A 22999-nucleotide genomic window follows, 5' to 3' on the forward strand; every position below is an offset into this window, starting at 1 on the left:
TATTTTTATAGCCTTAAACACAATGCGAGGCAATAGCGATAGAAATAGCGATAGTAATAGCAATAGCGAATAGAGGATAGGAATAGAGAAATCCAACATATGGCTTCTGCACATTGAATGCGGAAACGTTCATCGTGTAGTAAAAATATGAAATCGCGTAGTAGCCAATAAGATTATAGTTCCTAATGTGTTCATTGATTACTGCGTCTTGTTTTTCCAGTGTGCAGAAGCCAATACGGGAATACATATGTCAATGCATATAGAAACACGGAATAAGGCGATAAATTTCCGACGAGTTGGAATTCTGTGTCTATCGTCTTATAGCTTACCAATCAGCGTTCAGGGCCTCTATTATTAGAAAATATCGTATATGAAAAACTAAAGAAATTCTATAGTATGCGTTGCATATACTATAGCTTTCCTTAATTAGCGATACTTTTGAAGAATAGGAATCCAAGGGATCGATCTTGAAATGAGGTAAAAATTATAAAAGTGAATGAATTTACTAGAATACTGATTATTTTATTGGTCATTACTTAGTAAATTTGCTCACTTTTGTAATTTTTATCTTATTTGAAGATACAGAATTGATCCCCAGATTTTTCATTCTACAATATTTATCTGTGCTATAACCTTGAAGCAGATAAAAGAATATATTACAATCTATCAGATTGGTTGGCATTTTTATTTCTTTAGCGGCATTGTGCAACGAGAGACGATAATTATACAATATATCGCTTATTTCTATAACATTCCTATTACTATTCTTATCGCTGTTGCCTCGCATTGTTTAGGGCTTAAGCTAGTCACACACACTTTCCTAAGTCCGGATCTACAATAGATGTTTTAAGCTTCAAACGCGAGGAGAATAATTGATTGTGATTCGTCCATTCCTTATGGTTTAAGGCTTAAAAATCTATTGTAGATCCGGGCAAACATAACCGTAAACATAACATAGATTTTCGACCAATCGCGTTACTCGGTTCGGTCGTCCGTAACAGTAACAATCAAGCAACGATTGGTCGAAAAGTTTAGGGTAAAATTACACGGTGTGGAAAACGACTGAGGAATAGAGAATGCATCATAGAAGCAACCAATCGAAGAAGCGTTCTTCTGCGTTATTCCGAATAGTGCTAATTGGTTGACGCATTCTCTTTCCTTTTTATTCCGTAGCCTTTTCCGCATCATGTGATTTCACCCTTACTAGCAGAAGCTCCGCACAATAAAAGGAACAGAGAACAGAGCATAAGAATTTCAACCTATCAGAAATCATGTATTGTGGAATACACAGTTTCTAATAGGTTGAAATTCTTATTCTCTGTTCCCTGTTCCTTTTATTGTGTGGAGCCTCTTAATATTTTCTTATAGTGTTTTCTCTTGGGATACACTGGGTACAGCTTCAGGATCTGATCACAAGAATTGTCGTAACACTTACTTAGACTTAAATTGTAGACGTAAGTAACGCACAAGCTTTCGTATGACGTACAACTTATTGCCGTGTCTCCAAAAGACAAAGCTTGCGCGTTAGGGTATGAGCACAAGAATTTTATTGTACTTAGAAACTTAAGTTGTAGACGTAAGTGGGGATGCAGCCTAAGAATGAAATCACATGGTGCGGAAAACGACTGCGGAATAGAAAATGCGTCATAGAAGTAACCAATCAGCGTTCTTCTACATTATTGCGAATAGTGCTACACTCAGCTACGCTACACTAGAGTGGTGTATACTATTGTACATCATTATTGCGCTAAAACCCTATTCCCGCTTGACTTGCATTTTCAAATTTTAAATGACACACTGGCTCTACACCGTCCCTTTGAGATGGTGTAGTAAAATCCCACTTCGTGCATAAAATTTGCACTACACTGTTGCCATGGAAACACGGTACACCGAGCGAGTTCTTCGTTTACCACTAGCTATGGAAACACAAGGTCTGTTTTTTATTGCTGCACTTTCTAAACTGGTAAACACAGTGTAATAAGTTGAAGTGAAATAAATATACATTTGTTTCACTTCATCTTATTGCACTAGTTCTGAGTTGTTTTGAAACTGTTGTTTCTAGTTATAGGTTATAGTCATTACATATTATTATTCGTATTATTATTATCTATGTTCGCAATGCAAGATCTTTGCAAGAATTCAAAATGCAAGATACACAATTATTTTTATTTTTCATTCGACCTTGCACTTCCTTGCATTCCTGTGATTAAGGTACATGCTATTTTCAATTTTTTTGAAGAAAGCAAGCAGAAAAAAAAGGACAAAATATAACAAATCCAAACAAAATAAGTTTATATTGTCTTTCATTTTAAGAACTGAGACTACAAATGGCAGTTGAGGGAAATATAATATATGTTATTAGAATATATTAGTTTACTCTAACATTATGTCATTATTAATCTTATTAATAATTTTGTTATATTCATTATGAATCTTAATATAATATTACACATTTTTTATAAATTTATTATTATATTACAAATTTATTTTTATCTCAGCTTTATAAATATTATAGTTTTATCATCGAGTCATTCTGTCACATAAATTTTATATAATTCTATCTAAAAACTATTTATATGTGAATCAATTTGCAGATTATAGCAATAAGATGTTTTAACAAAATATATTTTTGTTTTTTTTGTGATCCTTTCGGCTAATTCTACAATGTGTTTTTTGTTTTCTGTATCTTGCTATTTGTCTCTTGTTTTATTGACCAAAAAGAGACAAACAACAAGAAACAGGAAAAGAAACAAACAACAAGAAACAGGAAACAAAGAGCACATTGTAGAATTAGTCTTCCAGCAAAGAGACACAGTGATCATTTCATCTTTTTTTAATATTAACAAATAACAAGAATGTAATAATTGACTATGCTATACTCTCATCTGTTTCTCTTGCTAGAAAGCAATCATAATTGCTCTAGTAAGATCCTATGATGTAACAAGATATATTATATATTATATATTTTGACTGCAACTTTCATTTCAGGTGGCATGACATAAGATAAGGAGAAAGAATAACTAATAAGAAAATTTTGTTGAGTGAATTTTAAAAACTACAACTATTGTGCATACAAAATAAAAGTGATTTGCAGTTACAGTTTAAATTAGTTTATTTACGCAAAGATGGAGAAGAAAGAAAAAAATTTTTCTTTGAAGCAATCACAGACATTGCAAGACAAGAATGATAAGAATACTGATCTGTCTAATATTTCAATGTTGTTCGAAAAGCATTTTGCTATCTCAAATGTGCAACAAGATACACAAATGTATGTATTACCTGAGGTAGGTTCTATGTTTACAGAACCACCATGGCGGCTGAACAAATTGCAAAAGATAAAAAGAGATCTGAATGAAGTGAAGGGTCGTCTGAACAATTTTAATCTCAGTAAGTGGCAGCAACACACAAATCGGATGAATGAAGCAGGCGAAATTATACCCATGGTAAGAGAAAAAATACAGGCAGAACTTGTGACTCAAGCCTGGTGCAAGTTCTATGAAATTGCTAGCAATTTTTCTCTGGTGCCGTTGAATGAAATTTATGAAGTGGATGGTAAAAATTTCAAGTCCGTTCATCTTTGCGAAGCGCCAGGTGCGTTCGTGACTGCTCTGAATCACTGGCTGAAGACGAATGCATCTGATGTTCAGTGGAATTGGCTAGCCACCACTTTGAATCCTTACTGTGAAGGAAATTCGTATGATAATATGATCGCAGACGATAGATTTATTAGACACACTCTGAAACATTGGTGCTTTGGTGCTGATAACACGGGCGACATTATGAACCTGAAAAACTTGGATACTCTGATGAAGAAATCCGAATCCCTGGATAGTAAGGGACGGATTCTGCTGGTTACTGCGGATGGCAGCATAGATTGTATGAATATGCCTGGAGAGCAGGAGACCGTTGTGGCACAATTGCACTTGTGTGAAACGGTGGCCTGCTTGCATCTTCTGCAAAAAGGTGGTAACTTTTTGCTGAAGCTGTTCACTCTGTTTGAGCACCAGTCTGTGTGTCTGATGTATCTATTGTCTTGCACCTTCCAACAGGTTAACGTAACGAAACCAGCAAGCAGCAAAGGAGGAAACTCAGAAATGTATGTTGTTTGTATGAATTTCAAGGGCAAAGATTACATAGCACCATATTTACGTACACTTAAATATTATTACGGCAATGTGCCACCTGCGAATGCGATGTTTAACCTGCGGGATATTCCGGATGGTTTTTTATGGAAGATTGAACAATGCTGCAAATTTTTCAAGTTTCATCAGTGCAAGATCATAGAAGATAACATAAGAACATTTCACAAAAGAGATAACTTTTATAATCTTTCGACATCATTTGTCAAACGAATGATCGGTATCAAATATCTCGAAGACTATAGATTAAGAAAAATAGATCCTGCGGATAAAATAGTCGGCCGGGAGATAATTGAAAAAAACAATCAATTTATGAATAAAAAATTGCACGTTGATTCGTACAATGAGCGTTGCAAGAGTCAAGACTTAGAGCCGCAAGAGCGTTTGTTGCAAGTATGGAATAACACGAAAGAGATTGAATGGCCGTCAGAAAAATTTTACGTTGTAAGCAAATTTTTCAATTATGTTTCTAAAATGTCTTTATAAGATATAAAAAATATATATATCGTGTAGCTTTTACGATTTAAGAAATTTCGATTCTCGTAAAATTCTATTGTATTCGAGATTGACAAATTAAAGTTAAAAAAAGATTAACAAAATATTTTAATTTATAGTAATGCTTTACGCGCGCGCGCGCGAAGTAAATTATTCACAAAAGTTTGTATATTACTGCAATTACAAAAAAATTTTTTTATTCATTGTCAGATGTGTGTACATACATCTGAGAAAAAAATCATGAATATACATCATTTACAACATGGTTATTTTACATTTGTAGTGGCATCTACAAGCATTACCAGAAGCTTTAGAGATACAAACGGGAAAGTTGTTTAACAAAATATGTAGTTCACGCTTTTGCGATTCAAAAATTGTGCAAATATTGGACAAAATTGATGACGTAATGCAAGATATGCACACCACCGTCTGTTTTCCACCAACAGAAATTACGACAGAATTTGTATCACAAATTGATTCAAGCTACGAGATATTAAGCTTCCAATTCGTTCAAAATTACAACAGTCATCAGATAATTGCCGAAATTTATGATCGATTAGAGAAGCTCGAATCAGAGAAAACACTTATTTTAGTCGGTTACTCTTTGTTAACGCAGTTAAATATTGGTCTTCTATATCTTTTAGGAAATTCCTTTAATAAGATTATAGTTGAGATTCATGATAATGAAGGCTATCGACTTAAATTGGAGAACTATCGGCGGAATGAGAAAGTATTGGGATATTTAGATGAAATTCTGGTTGCATCACATAGTGCATGTAAACAAAATATGGCAGTTTGGTCGATAATACCTATAACAGTTTTATATGGTAAGATTTATGAATATGCATGTATGAACAAAAAAGATATTGTTTTTATCCATTTTGATAACATATTTTGCACAATTATATCATTAAATTATATACAAAATATTTGGTAATAGGTATATTTTGATCAACACAAAAGAATATTTCTTATTAAAAATTAAAATAATTTTTTTTCTTTATTTGCATACACATTGATATACACACAATTTCTTTTAATAGATTGATATATACGTATATTAGGGTGGTTGTTATTTTAACAATTTTTGAAATTTAGTCGGGACACTCCCTAAAGTAATTTAATATCTCAAAAAATAACACCAAATTTTTTAAGCAATTTTAACTCGTATCACCGGGGGGTAGGGTAGGGCGGAAAAATATCTTTTGGGCAAAATTCGGCCGATACTTATAATTTTTAATCAATTTTAAAGTTTTTTTTAATTTGCTCAAAATTGAATGAGTTAAAAAATCTATTTTGCGTAAATTTTGATTATGATTCAAAGTAAAAATTGCTGATCCAATGAAGTGAACAGAAAAAAATCAAAATTACATGATAACGAATATTGGATTGGATCAGAATGGAATCAAAAAGGCATTCCAAAGGATGCGTAATAGACAGTGATATGCCCTTGGATATGCCTTTTAGCGTTTGGTTAATTAAAATTCGCCACCTTCTTTCCCCATGCGCAATGCTTCATCTTTCTGATTCCATCATGGGGTCGACAATTTTTAATTTGAACCGTAATTAAAATGGCTTATAGCTCATTCAATTTCAAGCAAATTAAAAAAAATTTTTAAATTGGTTAAAAATTAGAGTGTCAAATTTTTCTGTCTATTATACGGGTCCTTGAAATTTAATATTGCTTTTAAACGGGAATTTTTTATTGTCTTGATAGCTGATAGCTATCAATATTCCTGTAAACTTCATGAAAATAAAGTTTTCAGAGAATTTACAGCATTATAAGGGAACTCATTACGTTGACAACTATCTGAATAAAAAATACATAATATATTAAGGTAATTATACAGAATAGGATCTTTCCCGATTTTCAACTACAATGTTGATTATAATCTTTGTTATGACTCAAATAGTGATAATATGTCGGGGGAAATCAAAAAATAAAAAAAAATTTCTTTGAAAACATTACATATAGTAATGTATAGGGCACGACTTTCCACGCAAAGTGGACTTTCCGCCCATCTCCTCCCCTACTTAGGGGCGCATGGCTTCCACGCGAAGTGACTTCCACCCCATCTCCCATCTCCCTTCTCCCTGCTTGGGAACGCACGAGAAGTGACTTTGGGGGGGAGATAAGGTAGAATAAATAGTTTAAAGAATAGGTAGACTATATATTTTTCAACCTCCCCCAATTTATTATCACTATTTGAGTCATAACAAAGATATTTATTATCAACATTGCAGCCGAAAAATGTCAAAATTTGGAAGAAGTCTTATTCTGCAAATTCCAGTATAAATTCCAGGATCAAAGGATATTTAAGGACCGCTGAATACTATGTTAAGCAAATTTCAATATTCTTACTATTTTTCAAGGTGCTTCTCAAGTGAACTTTTTAATAATTTTATCATATTCAAATCAAAATCTATAATACAAAAAATTTCTTTTACTTACATTCTTTTAGGCAAAAGGACTCTTTTTAATATCCTCTAAAGAGGGCAGATTTTTGTCCCAAAAAAATGTAAGTAAAAAAATAACGTTTTTTTTTTAATTTTGATCTGAATATAATAAAATTATTAAAAATTAAAAGGTTCGTGGCATTTAGGGAACACCTTAAAAAGTAAACAAAAATATCGAAATTTGTTTAAATATATCACGTTCATGATATATTTCAATTTTCAAGGTGTTCCCTATCGGTTCCGAACTTTTTATTAATATTATCATATTCAAGAGATTGAAATCTAGAAAAAACGCTATTCTTTTTACTTTCACTTTTGTGAGCAAAAATCGGCCTTTTTTAACAACCTTTATTTTCATAAAGTTTGCAGGCATATTGATAGTTATTAGCTGTCAAAAGACTATTTAAAAAAAAATTTCCATTTAGAAGCCATATTAAATTTCAAGATCTTGCATAGTGAGCGGAAAAATTCGGCCGATGCTCTAATTCTTAAGTGATTTTAAGGTTTTTTTTTAATTAGATCGGAATTGAATGAGCTATAAGCCCATTTTGTATAAATTTGATTACGGTTAAAATTAAAAATTGCCGATTCTGTATTCGTTATCATAATTTTAGTTTTTTGTATTTACTTCATTGGATCAGAAATTTTTACTTTATTATAATTTTTAATATATTCCTTTTATTTACATCTTTTTGGATAAAAATTAGTCTTTTTTTTAACATCCTTCTTTGAATTGAATATCTACTGCCCATATTCATAGTCAGGCCTTATATTTAAGGCTTCCTTAAATTTATTTATTTCAGATGCCTCACGAATTATTTTATTGATTACTGCATTTAAAGATAAAGAGTATAGCGGAATAAGCATATGAAATTGGCTCCCGCATCAATCGAGCTCAAATTAGTGTAATTAATTGGACCCTTGAAATATAAAGCTTTCCCACAAAATCAACCTTGAAATTGCATTTGCATTTTTTTTGGAGTTATGGAGGAAAGCGAAATAAGAAAAGTGATTTTTCTCGAAAACGACTGAACCGAATTTATTGAAAAATATATATGTTGTAAATATTGTTTTTTAGGTAAGTTTAAGAAAATTTTTTGTAATTTTTCTGATTAAAAAAATAGTTAAAAATTTAAATTAAAAAAATAACTGTTTAAAAAATTTTCAAATTCTTTATGAATTTATTTTTGATAATATTTTTAGATACCACTTCTATATTTTGACGAAAAAGTCTTTAAATTGTTTACTTTGACATATATTTTTTCCAAATCGATCGGAGGGGTGAAACATAGTGAAAAACGACAATTATATTCATGCCGTCTTTTTAATATGAGTCCCCTCGCCTCTCGCGTTATCTAATCACATCGGGGTACTTTTTTAAATGTGAGTCTCCTCGCTCTATTCTCGCTCTCCTCACGTTATCTATTTAAGCGTGAGAGGCGAGGGGACTCGACATTAAAAAAACACTCCGATGTGAATAAATAATGTGAAAGGTGAGGAAACTCACATTAAAAAAGTACTCCGATGTGAATAAATAACGTAAGAGGCGAGGAAACTTACATTAAAAAAGCACTCCGATGTAAATAGATATCGTCTGCGTCGTATGCCGCAGTCACCCAGTCTACGCGGCATTACGTGAATAATTGTTATTTTTAACCATGTTCCATCCCTCCGATCGATTTGGAAAAAATATATGTTAAAGTATACAATTTAAAGATGTTTTCGTAAAAATATAGAAGTGATATCTAAAAAAAAAAATTTATGAAGAATTCGAAAATTTTTTAAACAGCTTTTTTTTTAATCACAAAAATTGCAAAAAATTTTCTTAAATTTACCTTAACAATGTTTACAACATATATATTTTTCAATAAATTCAGTTCAGTCGTTTTCGAGAAAAATCATTTTTCTTATTTCGCCTCCATAACTCCCAAAAAAATGCAATTTCAAGGCTGATTTTTGGGGGAAGTTTTATATCTCAAGGGTCCCAATTAATGATATTAATTTGATCCTCGATTGATGCGAGGACCGATTTCATATGCTTATTCCACTATTCCCTAGGTCTAACTATGAATATGGATATTAGTCTTCTTTTAAGGTTCATAATATCTCCGTAAATCGATAAGGATAAAATTTTTTTGTCAACGGAAAATCATTTCGGTCTTGAACAAAGAATATTATCATTCGCATAAAAATGTACCTATTATTTTATTTTTAGTAGATCTTTGACAATATATTTTCTTTCTAGAATGCACCAAGTTTCCTATGATGATGCTACTTAATCATCTGATGATCAAACTATACACTCGTCACGTTATCAATATGATGTTTGATAAAAAGCTATAGCAGTATGGAACTTATATATTAATATGATTATGTGTTGACAATTATAAATAATTATATGTATGTATTGTATTAGATGTTGGAATTAATTCGTAGCGTTTTACAAGTGATGGGAAGTACTTTCATTAATGTATTTTTTAATGCTCATGTGAAATAAATAACATTCTTTCATTAAAAAACGCTACGAATTAATTCCAACACCTAATACATAATTACAAGCGTGCATGATAAATGTGAATTTGTAAATATTGTCTCTTGTAGATAATATATGCATAAATAAGATTTTGTAAAATAGTACTGTAAATAAAATCATAAATAGGAAATAAACTATATGAGAAAGTAGTATATAATGATAATAAAACAGAAATGGTAATTATTTGTGCTGTAATTCTGTCTGACAGAACTAAAAAGAGGGACCGGACAAGCTCCGCGAAAACTCGTAAACGCCAATCAACTCTGAAGGAATAATAACCTTCTCAGATCAGACATAATCTAACGCCTGAGATCGCACGGTCCAGTCCCGGATCAAAAGGATTAAGTTCCTTAAAGTAGGACCGACGTTCGCACTGTCCCTCGAACAGGTGTCATAGCGTCCCTTCGGGACGTTGACTCATATTCTGGGACCGAAAAGGTGCGTGCGACTCACAATTCGTCTCTGTTAAGTCTAACCGTCCTTTCATATCCTCCCCATTTTCCCTCCTGTGTCTCCTTCACCGAATTTCTAAGGGTTTGAACGTAACAATAAGCATAAAGAATATCTTTAAAAATTTTCAAAATATTTCATTTATTTCTGATGAAGGCAATTGAGGTTCTACTGTATAATTTATAAAATTCAAATTAATCTATTGCAATACTTCAACATTTATTACAAACTTCTATACACTACTTAAAGTTACATTATCGGAGAAGAGAAGACGTCTTCTCATCAGGCATGGCACACATCACTTCATTCTATTTCATTACACTATTGCAGGATACAACACGCATGACATAAAACAGAGTTGGGATTTAGTTGCACATTTCGGCTGATTTTCAGTTTAGTTCCTGCCCTTTATTTCACCAATTAAATGCTGATTGGCATACGCGCAGGTTGATAAAGTAAGTGGCAGGAACCAAGCTGAAAATTGGCAACTAAATCCTAACTCTGACATAAAACAATACAGCACGTTCGTCCGACTTGTGTTGAGTTGCACAATAATCGAACTGCTAAAATGTGTTGAGATTAATGTTAATTCCGAATTCTGGTAATGTTAGCGTATGTCTAGTAAAGGTATTTATAGTTTGCAAACTCCATCTGCAAAATAATAAACAGATATTTATAATATAATTCTTATAGTCTACCAAACATTCTAATTTAATTGTAAAGTCGCGAATCTTGTAAAACAATTAAAAATTCTATTTTGTTTAACAAAAATGCGTTTAATTATACACTTGTTGTCAAATCATAATTAAATCATGTTTTTTATGCATTACTAAGAGAATAGGTCTGTTATATACCTGTATTATTATCATCACGACGCTCAAAACTGTTTTGTATAACTGAAAAGATATGCTTTCATTATACGTAATGAAAATAATTTTGTTCAATTGAGAAGAATTAAAAAAGAATTCTATTATATATATATATATATATATATATATATATATATATATATATATATATATATATATATACGTTCTATTACATGCTTATATTCCATACTTAATCAAAATATAAAACATACCTGGCAAATGAAATTATATCCAAAGCAGAATCCCATGCCAAATTTTACTTCTCTTAGTTTTATTTGCCATATAAATTGTAAAATCTAGTTGAAACAAATAAATAAGTGTAAGAGATATATACACTACCTTTCATTGAAAATTCGGATATTTATATAAATTCTATCGAATTCTGGCTGTTGTTTTTAGCTTTCATATGTGCAAACTGTAAATTAATCCATTTCTGTAGTTAACTTCGAAGTAAACACTTTTCATTAATGTATGTAATTAGTAAATGATAAATTAAATTTGACTCAAATGTACATTTTTTTAGTTAAATTATTTACCTTTATTGTTTTAGAATTAATGATATGTTGAGTAAGAGCAATGATAACCATAAAAAAATTAAAAATAATGTGAACTGTATACAGGGTCTGATAATTGTTCTGACGGAGTTTGTGGACATGTAGAGCGGACTAAACTGAGATAGAAAGTCCTTTATCATTTTGCAATTTTCGCAATAACCAAGATATTAATTGCTAAAAATTGCCGAAAATTGGTCTTCAATAATTTTTTACTTTATCAACTTTACAGAAGAACTGCAAGAGATAAAAATAGTTTATTTTCTTCTTATAGAGCTCTAAGAATTTTTTTAGAATTTTTTTAGAATTTTTTAATGTTATAATTTTTATATTTTCATAATTTTTTAATATACCGTATTTTCTTATGTTAATAAAAATAAGAAAATGCAGTACTAAAAAGTTGATAAAAAATTCTGAAAAAATTTGTGAAGTTCTATGAGAAGAAAATAAACAATTTTTATCTCTTGCAAAAAGTAAATGATTTTTGTCTGTTGCAGCTTTTCTATAAAGCTGATAGTATTTGAGTAAAAAATTATATAAGTTATAGTAACAAATTAATTTCCTAATATATTAATTAATACGGAAATATACAGGATAATTTTTAACATATTTTTAGTTTAATAGCTGTAAAAGAAAGAAATTTTATGTTTTGTCGTGGTTCATACATATTTATAGATTTGTTTTAGATGAAAAGTGAAATTAATAAAATGAAGTTAGTACGTTTCCTACAGAAAAAAGTTTGCTCTTTCACGTGGTAATGCCCTATTTTGAATAACTCTTCATTATCATTCCTGTTCAAGTGTTTAAAATCTTTAAAAATCACGTCATATTCAGGGGCCAATATCGCTTTTTGTTCTTAATAATTCTGTAGTACTATATAGCGACTTTAATCGTACGAAGCCGCATTCTGAAAGGTCCAGCCGTTTTCGAGATAAATTTCCAAAAACGTTAAATTCCCGATTTTCATGAATTTTGGCAGAAATACTTTAAATGAATACTCTTAAATGGATTGTTACGACAAGAAGGTTTAATGCCAAAAATGTTTAAGTAAAATTATATTATATATTATCTGAATGAATTATCTTTACATACAATAGCTCACTCTAATGCCTATATTCATGTTCAAGCCTTATATTTAAAGCTTCCTTAAATTTATCTTCAGATGCTTTACGAATTATTTCATTGGCTACTGAGCATCTAAAGATAAATTTAAGGAAGCCTTAAGTACAAAGTCTGACTATCAATACGGCCATAAATCACTTCCGAAAGTCTTTGATACTGATCGTGACCTCCAAGTAGATCTATCTCACTTTCGTGCGCTTCTAAACGTCAGGTTTAGGAGTACTTTGAGCACCCCTATATAGCGACGGGGAGGATCTAGCCGGCATGGAAACCGAGCGTACTGGTCTCTCGAGTTCGAAAAAGGATTCCGCGTCTCTCCTGGATCCGCTCGTGAAGTGAGAAGTGGACCGTCAGCTCGAGCGTATGAATAACTTTGCACCGGGGTCAGATAGTGTCTTATCATGATTTCCGTAGGGCAGATCCGGGAGCGCAGTTTCTCAGATTTATATAACATTTGCTTGCGGCTCGAGGCGGTCTCTTCGTCCTGAAAGACTTCCAACAATATCCTTGTTTACAAAAAAGAGATCGCGTTGGAGAACTGGCGCTCTCTCGCTTTGGGAGATATTGTCCCTAAGTTCTTCGCCGCGCTTTTGGCCGACCGATTGACTGCACACCAAGCTATCGATGGCGGAAATTCGGCGCTTTAGAAATTAATATCTCGATTGCAAAAATTGGAAAATAATTAAGAACTTTTCAAAAACTCAGTTTAATTCGTTCTAAAGCGTGCGCATATACTTATAGAAAAATGTTTTATATATATATATATATATATATATATATATTATACATAAATATTACTTGTTTTAAGTAAATAATAAGTGTATTTTAAAATTATATTATCAAGAAAATATTTTTTGTTAAGATACACTGAGAATAAAGATTTGCTATGAACGCAAAGGGATTGCAAAATGTGTTTGTCAAATTTCTTTGCTGTTTATATTATATGTTCTATTTTCTTATTTTTAGAGATTAACAATTATGTTTAATAATTTGACTGGTTTAATAACATAACGAATATTTATATATTTTTTTAAATAGTTAACGAAAAACGAACTAATGTAATTTATTTTATTGATCTTTACTTTTATATTTTGTAATATTGATAATGACCCGATCGAAGTTGAAACGTATGCAATGATTATAACTATTATTTTGTTTATTATATGATGTTCTTTATTATTTATGTCGTTGGCTCTTTGCCCTTATTTTATTCTACATAACTTTATTTGTTAAGATTGTAACATCTGGGTTTTAATTTTTCATTTGATACATTAATTTTTTTTGAAGAGTAATAATTTTTGACAGAGAATTAACATTGCCATTACTTGGAATAAGAAAACTTTTAATAAGAATATCCTTGAAGAGACATTGCCATTACTTGGAATAAAATTATTAAAATTTTATATAAAATTTTGTAATTATTTACCTGTTTACGTAAGTCCTCATCCAAATTATAATTGGACAACTTATAAAGAATTGTTACTGTCTCGTTTATCTGAAATTATATTTATTATTTATACATACACAATGAACGTTTGTAGTAAATTGGAAAGTTTACACCCAATCAATGGATCATGTAATTTCAATGAAAATTCTCGCATAATTTCTTGTGATAACAAAAAATTGTTATCAGTACTGTAAGATAAGATTGCCGAAATCGCACCACTTTTCATTTAAAGGTTTATAATTCAGAAGAATATAATTATGAAGAATATTCTTAAGTTTTTACAGCATAATAAATTAATCTTTTCCCTTTCTTATGTAATTCTTTCATAACCTTTTTGCGCGGTTATAACATTTTAAATGAAGATTTTTTTTCAGTATGGTGCGATTTTAGCAACAAGGAAATTCATTGCCGAAATCATACCGTACTAATATTCATTATTTAAAACATTATAATGATGCAAGAAATTTAAAATTTACATAAAGAAAAGGAAAAAATCGCATTTTATTATGCTGTTAAAAGCTTAAGAATATAAACTTAAGATTTCGATTCCAACAATCTGTCAACATCTAATTGTTCTTTCTTTCGATCTAGTAATTCTCAAATTTTTAAGTCCATATCACTATAAATGTAAAAGAATTTGTCAATCAAATTTGTGGATCACTCCAAATACGATATTGAAGAATTACAACTTTTTATTTTAATCTAACGACGACTCAAGACAAGACTGTTATATATGTATTTATAAGTCATTTATTGAAGATGGTTCTGAAACCGAAACGTTTGGAAGATTTTATGTAATATAATATTGAACAATATATTCTATTTTGCATTCACAACGTGCTAGGCTCATTTGCCCTTATATAGATATTCTATTTGAAATTATTAGTTTGTTGAGTTTGTAGAAAATTTGTTAATTTTTAAAAATTTTTAGAGGCTTAAAATAGAGCATTTATATATTTAATCTATAAACAAAAATGTAAAGCAAACTTTAGCCCTATTAATTTAATTTTAATAATATTCTAATTACAACAAATGATCAAGACTTAAGCCAACTTATATTTTCTGTAATTCTGCTATGAAATATGTTAAAAAATAGCTACATTATCACGTTTTTTTTATTTACGAAAATAACCACATACACTCCTATTGCGCTTCATGTCACGAGTATAACGGAATATGTTGCAGTACTATATAATTCTTAAATAACTTGTAAGAAAGTATATAAATACAATAGTTGAATTTTTAAGCGAGGTAGTGTGATTTAGGAGCTGGTGTGATTTCGGCAATTTTACCCTATATTCTATCTATTATAAATAATTATTAACGTTTTTATTTTACTATACCTTGTAATATACAGTTTGGCATACGTAGTTTAATGCGAGAAACACAAGACTATATAAAATGAAAAATAGATATATATATATAATGGACAATATATTTCGAAATGTCCATATTGTCTGACTTGTACTTGTATACTTCCGATATATATTGATACATATTGGTATAGTTTGCAAAAAGTACCATATCATTTGTAGTGACATTTGTACGTGGAATATTTTGTTCAGTTCACGTGATATAAAGCACAGCTGTAAGTGGACGTGCCTGCAGTAATTGTATAATTAATCAAATCAGAGACGCAAAGAATATTAATAAAAATTTTTAAAATTAAAATTTTTAAAATTAAAATTTTTAAAATTATTTTTAGCATAGAATTTAAATTAACTATAGTTATAATTTGCGGTCAATTTACAATGTGCGGTTATTTCACACAATTGAAGATAATTAACTTTGTATAGAGTAAAATCATTAGATGTGGATCAGACACTAATTCTGGATCACACTTTATATTTAAGTAATTATAGTATTTTTCGTTAAATGGTACATATCAGAGATAAGATTCTTTAGCATTTGTTATATCTCTTTCAGGTGTCAATTGAATTTAATATATTAAGAATAGCGCTACACATTTTATTGATGTCATTAACTAATTAAATGTGCGAGGTTAACTAATGTATGTATTTTTAAAAATTCATTCAAAGTATAATATCATAATTCTTACTAAAGCCTTATGGCTTTTATAGTAGACAATAAATAGTATTAGATTTCATGGAAAAAATCAACATTATGCTCAGTTGAGATTGAATGTGTCCGCGAGTGTTGTTTAATCACTAAATTATAACGATATTTTTATTGTGTAAATTTATTATAAAAATGTTTAAAAACTTGTCAAATCTTACAAATGCCATCCCGAAAAAATTTATTTGTTTTAGTATCAAAGTAGAATAGAAAATAGTATACAAGTCTATATGCAAAAAGTATTATTATTTATAATTTAATTGTTTTTTATTGCTATATGTTTAATTTCCATCAATTTTTTTTTAATTATCACTAATTTTTAATTGTCACTGATTTTAAATAAACTTGAATGTATTAAAATTGCATCATTCCACAGTTAGCCTAGAACTAGATGTGGATCATCATTATAATTTCGCTATATTATGATGTATGCATACACAAATCATTTTTATTATCCTTATGGGATGTAATAACGCCATCAAAAAGGATAAAACATTTGGTGAATTGATTCGTAATTAGAACTTGGGCTCTAATTGTGAATAATTGTCATTATTACTTTTAATTCAAATTAAAACATATAAAACGGTAATGAAACGGAATAAAATCGCTCATAATGTTATCTTTATGATCAATCATGATTATATTTTATTAATTGTTTGATATTGTTCCGGATAAAAATATGAATTTTTTTAAAAGAATGATCCACAACTAGTGATTTTACTCTTATATGTAATTTATATATTGTTAACATATATTATACATGCATGCAGAGTCTCTAACTTTCGCTTAGAAATGTCTTGAAAAGTACAAAACGTTCGGAAAAATGTTTTAGATGAAAGTGGAACATTTCCAGGGGAACGAACATAACAATAACGACGATGCATTTTAAATATTTCATATCGGGGTTTTGTATCGCAATATCTCCGCTCGTAAGGCATAGAAAAAAAATAAAAGCACTTTTATTACACAATTCGAGTGAAAGCTATCGATTAAGCGTAGAATTTATCAGTTTAGTCGTTATTAAGATCCAATAAGCTCAATACCTAGAACTCGCGATCTCGTGTGAAGAGATAGTGTCTCCTGATTCCGGGCCAGAAACTTCTAGATCTTATTACGTATTTCAATGCGAAATTAAAAAATGAGATACTTTGTGTATATGTTACAATCAAAATGTTAACTTCAGTAAATGTATACCCTTATCAGTTTATGTACACGTATAGTAATTGTATAGGTACAGTAACTGACTACAGCAGATTACAACAGAATACCAGTTTAGAGTGTAGTGATTCAACCATGTACATTTCAGAGGCTTATGTCTCTCTCAATTATTAAGTTGAAGATCTGAGTTTTGATATACAATTTATGAATTTAATTGGCCACATACTGTAAACAATAACTCTTAAGTTATTTTTTAAGTTTAGCCATAATTCGATTATTTCAAAAAACGGGAAATGATTCATTATATAAGGATGTGTACACAATGAACCATGTTATAATATTTTTAATGAGATACATGTTTTATATTGCGAATTGTTGGAATTATTATTTTAATTTTGCTATATTTTAAAATGTTTATTTAGAAAATAGATAATTATAAGATGGGAAGGATTCACGAGGCTGATCATCGCGTTATTCTGACAAATTCTTTCGTTTTGAGTGAAAACGTCGAATGAGTATTTTTATTAAGATTTTAGGTGGAGGGGCCGTATTCTAAATAATTACCACAATGAATTATTACTTTGAATTTTTTATGGTAAAAAAGATTATGTGGTCTACAATGAACTATAGTTCATTGTTCACTACATTAAAATGATTTATTGTAGATCACCTAATCTTTTCTACAATAATTTCCAAAATAATGTAATAAAATAATATGATAGAAAAAAGTTGCTTACGGAAATAATAAAGCCAAATGTGCACACCAAACTATTACACAATGAAAAAAAATGGTAGGTATAACAACGAAAATATAAAAAATGCATAAAACTTACGAAAAAAAATTACTTTGCAACCCAAAATTCTTATAATATGATATTACATCCTTGATGCGATCTGCCAGTCGACTAGGGAGCTGAGAAGGGGTTCAAATGCGAGTCGCTGCATTATAACAGCACAATCTGATAACGTCCCATTTATATCGCAATGGTTTATAGTGTACTACTAATTCACTGTTGGACTACCTACTTACATTTACTGACAATGAGTTAACACTTTGACATATTTATATATATACGCGTGGGCGTGTGTGTGCGCATATATGTGTAAAATATGTTAATAAAAAGTTACATTATAATCCACATATATTGCTTGCGATCCATAGCTTCTGTTATCCGCTGTTGGACTAAGATGAATCTATTTTGTTTCTTGCAATCTGCATTGTTTTCCAACATTTTGGAATAGAGAACTAGTAAACGATCATTGACTCGATGAAATCTGGAGCTCGTGTATCTGAATTTAATGAAAGAAATTTAATTATGTCTTTCATTAAAATTAATACATATGCATTATATACGTATATTTTAATTGCGTTAATATCGAAGTTAAATTAAGTTAAACTTTTATCTTTTACTTTTTATGTTTATATATATTTTAACTTCGTTTACACGACTCAATATACGTCGAAGTTGTAATATCGATGTTTAGAAATTGGCCAATCACAATCATTCCGTTCTTCAGAAGAATATCTATGATTGGTCATTTTCATTGATGTTATAATTTCATCGATGTTATAATTTCGACGTAAATCGAGCTGTGTAAATGTAGTAATATATGTATATTTAATACATATAACAGAATAAAATTTCATTATTTTTCTATTTAGGTTATTTTATAATGCATTCTTTACGCTCAAGACTAATGTTGACAAATTTTTATTTTTAAAAAATGTGTAGAGTATCTTATTTTTACAATTTTAAAAAATTTTTAAGTAAAGATCAGACTGTAAACATTTTGACGAACTTGTCAATAAAAAGTAACTTATAAAGTAAATGTATAAATATACTAACCCAATGATAGCTCCAGAAGTCAAAGCACTTAAGATATTGACATGGTGCATATAATTTATCACAAATGGAATATAGATACAAATGATATTGAAATGTTCATAATAATAATAATTTAAAAAAAAACCGCAGACTGCATTGTCGAAAAAAACGAATGCAATCCATCCGATTATTATTCGAATTATCCAATTACGCAGACGTTGATATTCCTTTGGCATTCCAAGTACTTCCAATGTATCGTCCACTATGGAGAGTTTACGTAAGCATACTTTTAATTCCTTTAAAAAATTGTATTGATCGATTATGCAATATAAGAAGAAATTATTATAATTTTGTATTTGAATAAAAGTTGTTGTTACAATGTGTCGAAAATATGATAGATAAAAAGGTTATAAGAAATTTAATTAATATTTTAAATATAAGATTTAGAAAAGGTACGTTAAAAGCTAATTTAAAAAAGTAATATAAACAAATATTAATTTTGTCAAACATCTTCTACAATAAATAATAATATAAATATTAAAATTGATTTCTCCAAAAAACTTTCTATAAATCTTATATAATATTTGTGAGATATAATTGTGAAATCACGGCTTCTTTGATACTCTTAATAAAAGAAGTGATTAAACAAAAATTAAGAAATTTTAAAAGTCAAGTAATATTAGAGACTAAAGTAGTATATTTAAAAATCCTTACCTTAATACGAAATAAGCTAACAAGTATCGACATAATAGTGATGATCATTATTAGGATATTCCGCCAGGTTATGTACAATGATATTACAGTATGGCCGTTGTAATGTAGATAATAAAGGAAATACACAAAAAAGCTCCATGTGGTTAAGAAATGCAGATAAGAAAGATACGGCCTAGGTTGTCCAAGAGGATATTCGAACAAGCTCAAATTGAAGAATGAGCCGACGATCAATAATGGCGCCAGCGCTGTCTGTATCGTCTTCGTCATTGATTCTGAATCGTCAGTTAATAATTTGAATTAATTCTTGGCGCACGAAACACAAATACGCGTTTTAATACTTTTTAGGAATTTCAGAAGTAATTTATTTTTGCATATCCTCTGGAACTTTGTAAGAATTACACTGTAAGAAACTTATATTAAAGGATAAAATATGTATATGTCAACTTGCAAATATTGAGCGACAGAAAAAAATATACAGATAATCTAGATTAGTCAAAGCTGATTATTTCGATAAGATGTTTTATAAGTATATAGAAATTATTGCGCACAATATAATATATCGTAAACTAAAATAAGTAAAATTATTCTTGTAATAATGTAATTTATTAATATATACATAAAACTAAATGTTTAGTTTTAATTGTATTGTTGCATCTAATTATATATTTACAATTATATATATATGTATCTTTATAATGTTTATTTTTATAATATTAAAAGATATATATAATTAATTGCAGGTAGAATTTAATTTAAGTTGATTTTTGCCTTCTATCTTTTTACTCACTGTTAAAATTCAGCTATCGATATATTGAATAAAAAACAAAAATAGCAGGAATTGACTTATATGTACAAATTTAGATTATGGAAAAGAAGTGAAACTATAATGTAATATAATCTATTATTACAAGACATTGAGCCTGATTGTTATATGGAATTGATTGTCAAAAAGCTAAAAATTCGATCGTATCGGCAGTATATGGCAGAACATTTTGTTTTTGTTTTTATGAATTGCTGATGTAAATATTAAAAAAAATAAATTATTGTGTAAAATGATTTGCATCAAAAACATCGTGTATATTATTTATAACCACTTTTAAGAAAATAAAGTTCATAAGTAAATTTTTTTTATTTCCTTTGTTGTATTTATATTAATTTTTGGTATTAACCAATTACAATTTAATTATAATCGTAGAAAATAATATATTCTAGATTAGTTAATTATTATTGTTACAAAGTTTCTAAAAACAATCTCTTTTACTAAAAATGACTGATATGTAATAAACGAACAAAGTTTAGATAGTCAACTTTAATATTGTGTAGTTTTCCTACTTAACAATATAATTTTTCCTATTCAACAATATAACTATAATAGATCGACATGTTTTTAAAGCATAATATTATGAACATAATATTTGATACATATCAAATGACGAAGTAGCGGTGCCATGTCATGTAAAGATATAGAGAAAAAATCGAACAAGTCATGAATTGGAATTCTATGAAAATTCTTTATCGGAGTAAATACTGGAACTCTAGAAAATAATATGTATATATGACAGCAAAAGTGTTACTACTCATAATAATTATAGATAAGTCGATCTTAAATTTTTAAAAAAGTAGTCACATTTTAAAAGTGTATATAAGCGTAAGGCAATCATAATAATAAAATATAAAAATATATGGTAAGACAAGGTCTCGACCGACTTTGAGACTATTTAAACATTATATCCGAAGAAACGATTTAAAGCAATCGCCTATGGTCGCGCTTGAATATTCTTCTTGACAATTTTTTCACAAAATTTAACTTGGGATATCGTGTCGAAATATTAAATGTTTGTCATAACACTGTAAAACAATGAAGATTATTTTGACGTAGCCCGAAGGTTTGTAATATATAATATTAACTGTACTAGTACTTATGTGAATTAAAAATATCGATTTGCTACAAAGAAACATTACCTATATAAAAAGAAACAAATAAAGCAATGTACACGACAATCGAGTAAAAATAGTGGAATGGAGACTAAATAACGATATTTAATTTATAATTTCAGAATAATATTAGGTGTTGGAATTAATTCGTAGCGTTTTTAATGAAAGAATGTTATTTATTTCACATGAGCATTAAAAAATACATTAATGAAAGTACTTCCCATCACTTGTAAAACGCTACGAATTAATTCCAACACTTAATATTATATAATATTATATGTAACATATACAGTCTTCTATTGTTTTCTTATATAAAAGCAGTTCTACTTAGAAAATAAAGACTATGAATTCATAAATATAAAAGAAATCCCGATGAAAATAAAAATCGAACAGTAAGTCGAATTTAATGGGAGAGTAAACAAAGTTTCTTGGAGATGAAAATTGAAACAAAAAAGGCGTGCATATTTTTATGTTCCATTTTTTTCAATTTTCGTCTCCTAAAAGTTTCGTTTACGCTTTTATTGCTCCCTCATTACTTACTCCGATTTTTATTTTCACCAAGGAAAGCTATGTCCAAGCTGGATGTCTTTGCTTTGTATTAATAAACATATATAATAGACATACAAACTATACATATAATAAATGATAAAAGTACCGATTAGGAGATTCAGCTTCAATGACCTTGATCTTGACATATGTTGTCAACATCATGACCATTGAGTAGGGTTGGGTATTAACTAGTTAAAACGTTAAAAGTTAAAAAGTTAATAACTTTTAACTTAGGCAATTTTAAATGCATTAATTTTTAACTTAATTTAATTATTTCTAAACTTTAATTTATTAACTTTTTTAAATTAAAAATTTTTCTCTTAATGCTAATATTTTTTTCTATAAAATCTTAAACATTAGAGAATTAATTTATAAAAAAAAAGCTCAATTTTATAATTAGAAACTATAATAAGGGTCACACCATATGGTAACCAGTTTTTATTGGCTCGCTAGGTTTTGTCAATTCCTACTTATATTTGAATCACTAATTTTAGGTGTCATAAACATTATATTTCAGCACATAAATATAAAATGAGCCTTAGATGAAGAATTGTTGTAAAACAGTGCTGCACATCCACTCATTTCCTAAATTTTTAACGTATATTTTTTGTAATAATATCTAGTTAATATAATCAATATAGTCGTAGACACATGCGTGAGCAGCCATTTCAAAAATTA

The 22999-nt window shown here is 29.2% G+C and overlaps 2 protein-coding genes across 6 annotated transcripts; one reads left to right on the top strand and one right to left on the bottom strand.

The window, feature by feature from the left end:
• Nucleotides 1-1383: 1383 nt before the first annotated feature.
• Nucleotides 1384-9804, top strand: aft (cap methyltransferase 2). Of its 4 annotated transcripts, none has more exons than XM_011063968.2 (5): nucleotides 1938-2211; nucleotides 2989-4583; nucleotides 4918-5461; nucleotides 9337-9483; nucleotides 9618-9804. In XM_011063968.2, the coding sequence occupies exons 2-4, from the start codon at nucleotides 3126-3128 to the stop codon at nucleotides 9432-9434; spliced, it is 2100 nt and encodes a 699-aa protein (XP_011062270.1). In that variant the 5' UTR covers nucleotides 1938-2211; nucleotides 2989-3125; the 3' UTR covers nucleotides 9435-9483; nucleotides 9618-9804. The 4 variants fall into 4 exon arrangements, with proteins under 4 accessions (XP_087267631.1, XP_011062270.1, XP_087267630.1 ...); XM_087411504.1 differs by having other exon boundaries at nucleotides 9337-9473; XM_087411505.1 differs by lacking the exon at nucleotides 1938-2211 and adding an exon at nucleotides 1384-1931 and having other exon boundaries at nucleotides 9337-9804.
• Nucleotides 9805-10272: 468 nt separating this feature from the next.
• LOC147908085 (uncharacterized) lies at nucleotides 10273-22028 on the bottom strand. 2 transcript variants are annotated; one of them, XM_087411506.1, is made up of 8 exons: nucleotides 19838-22028; nucleotides 19145-19419; nucleotides 18426-18587; nucleotides 15407-15665; nucleotides 14043-14111; nucleotides 11156-11239; nucleotides 10929-10970; nucleotides 10273-10725 (listed from the first exon to the last, which is right to left on the bottom strand). In XM_087411506.1, the coding sequence occupies exons 1-8, from the start codon at nucleotides 20102-20104 to the stop codon at nucleotides 10693-10695; spliced, it is 1191 nt and encodes a 396-aa protein (XP_087267632.1). In that variant the 5' UTR covers nucleotides 20105-22028; the 3' UTR covers nucleotides 10273-10692. The 2 variants fall into 2 exon arrangements, with proteins under 2 accessions (XP_087267632.1, XP_087267633.1); XM_087411507.1 differs by lacking the exons at nucleotides 10273-10725; nucleotides 10929-10970 and having other exon boundaries at nucleotides 11156-11358.
• Nucleotides 22029-22999: the final 971 nt, after the last annotated feature.

The sequence above is a fragment of the Acromyrmex echinatior genome, chromosome 11 (genome assembly GCF_024713525.1).
Source record: "Acromyrmex echinatior isolate Ae372 chromosome 11, ASM2471352v2, whole genome shotgun sequence".
NCBI classification, from domain to species: domain Eukaryota; kingdom Metazoa; phylum Arthropoda; class Insecta; order Hymenoptera; family Formicidae; genus Acromyrmex; species Acromyrmex echinatior.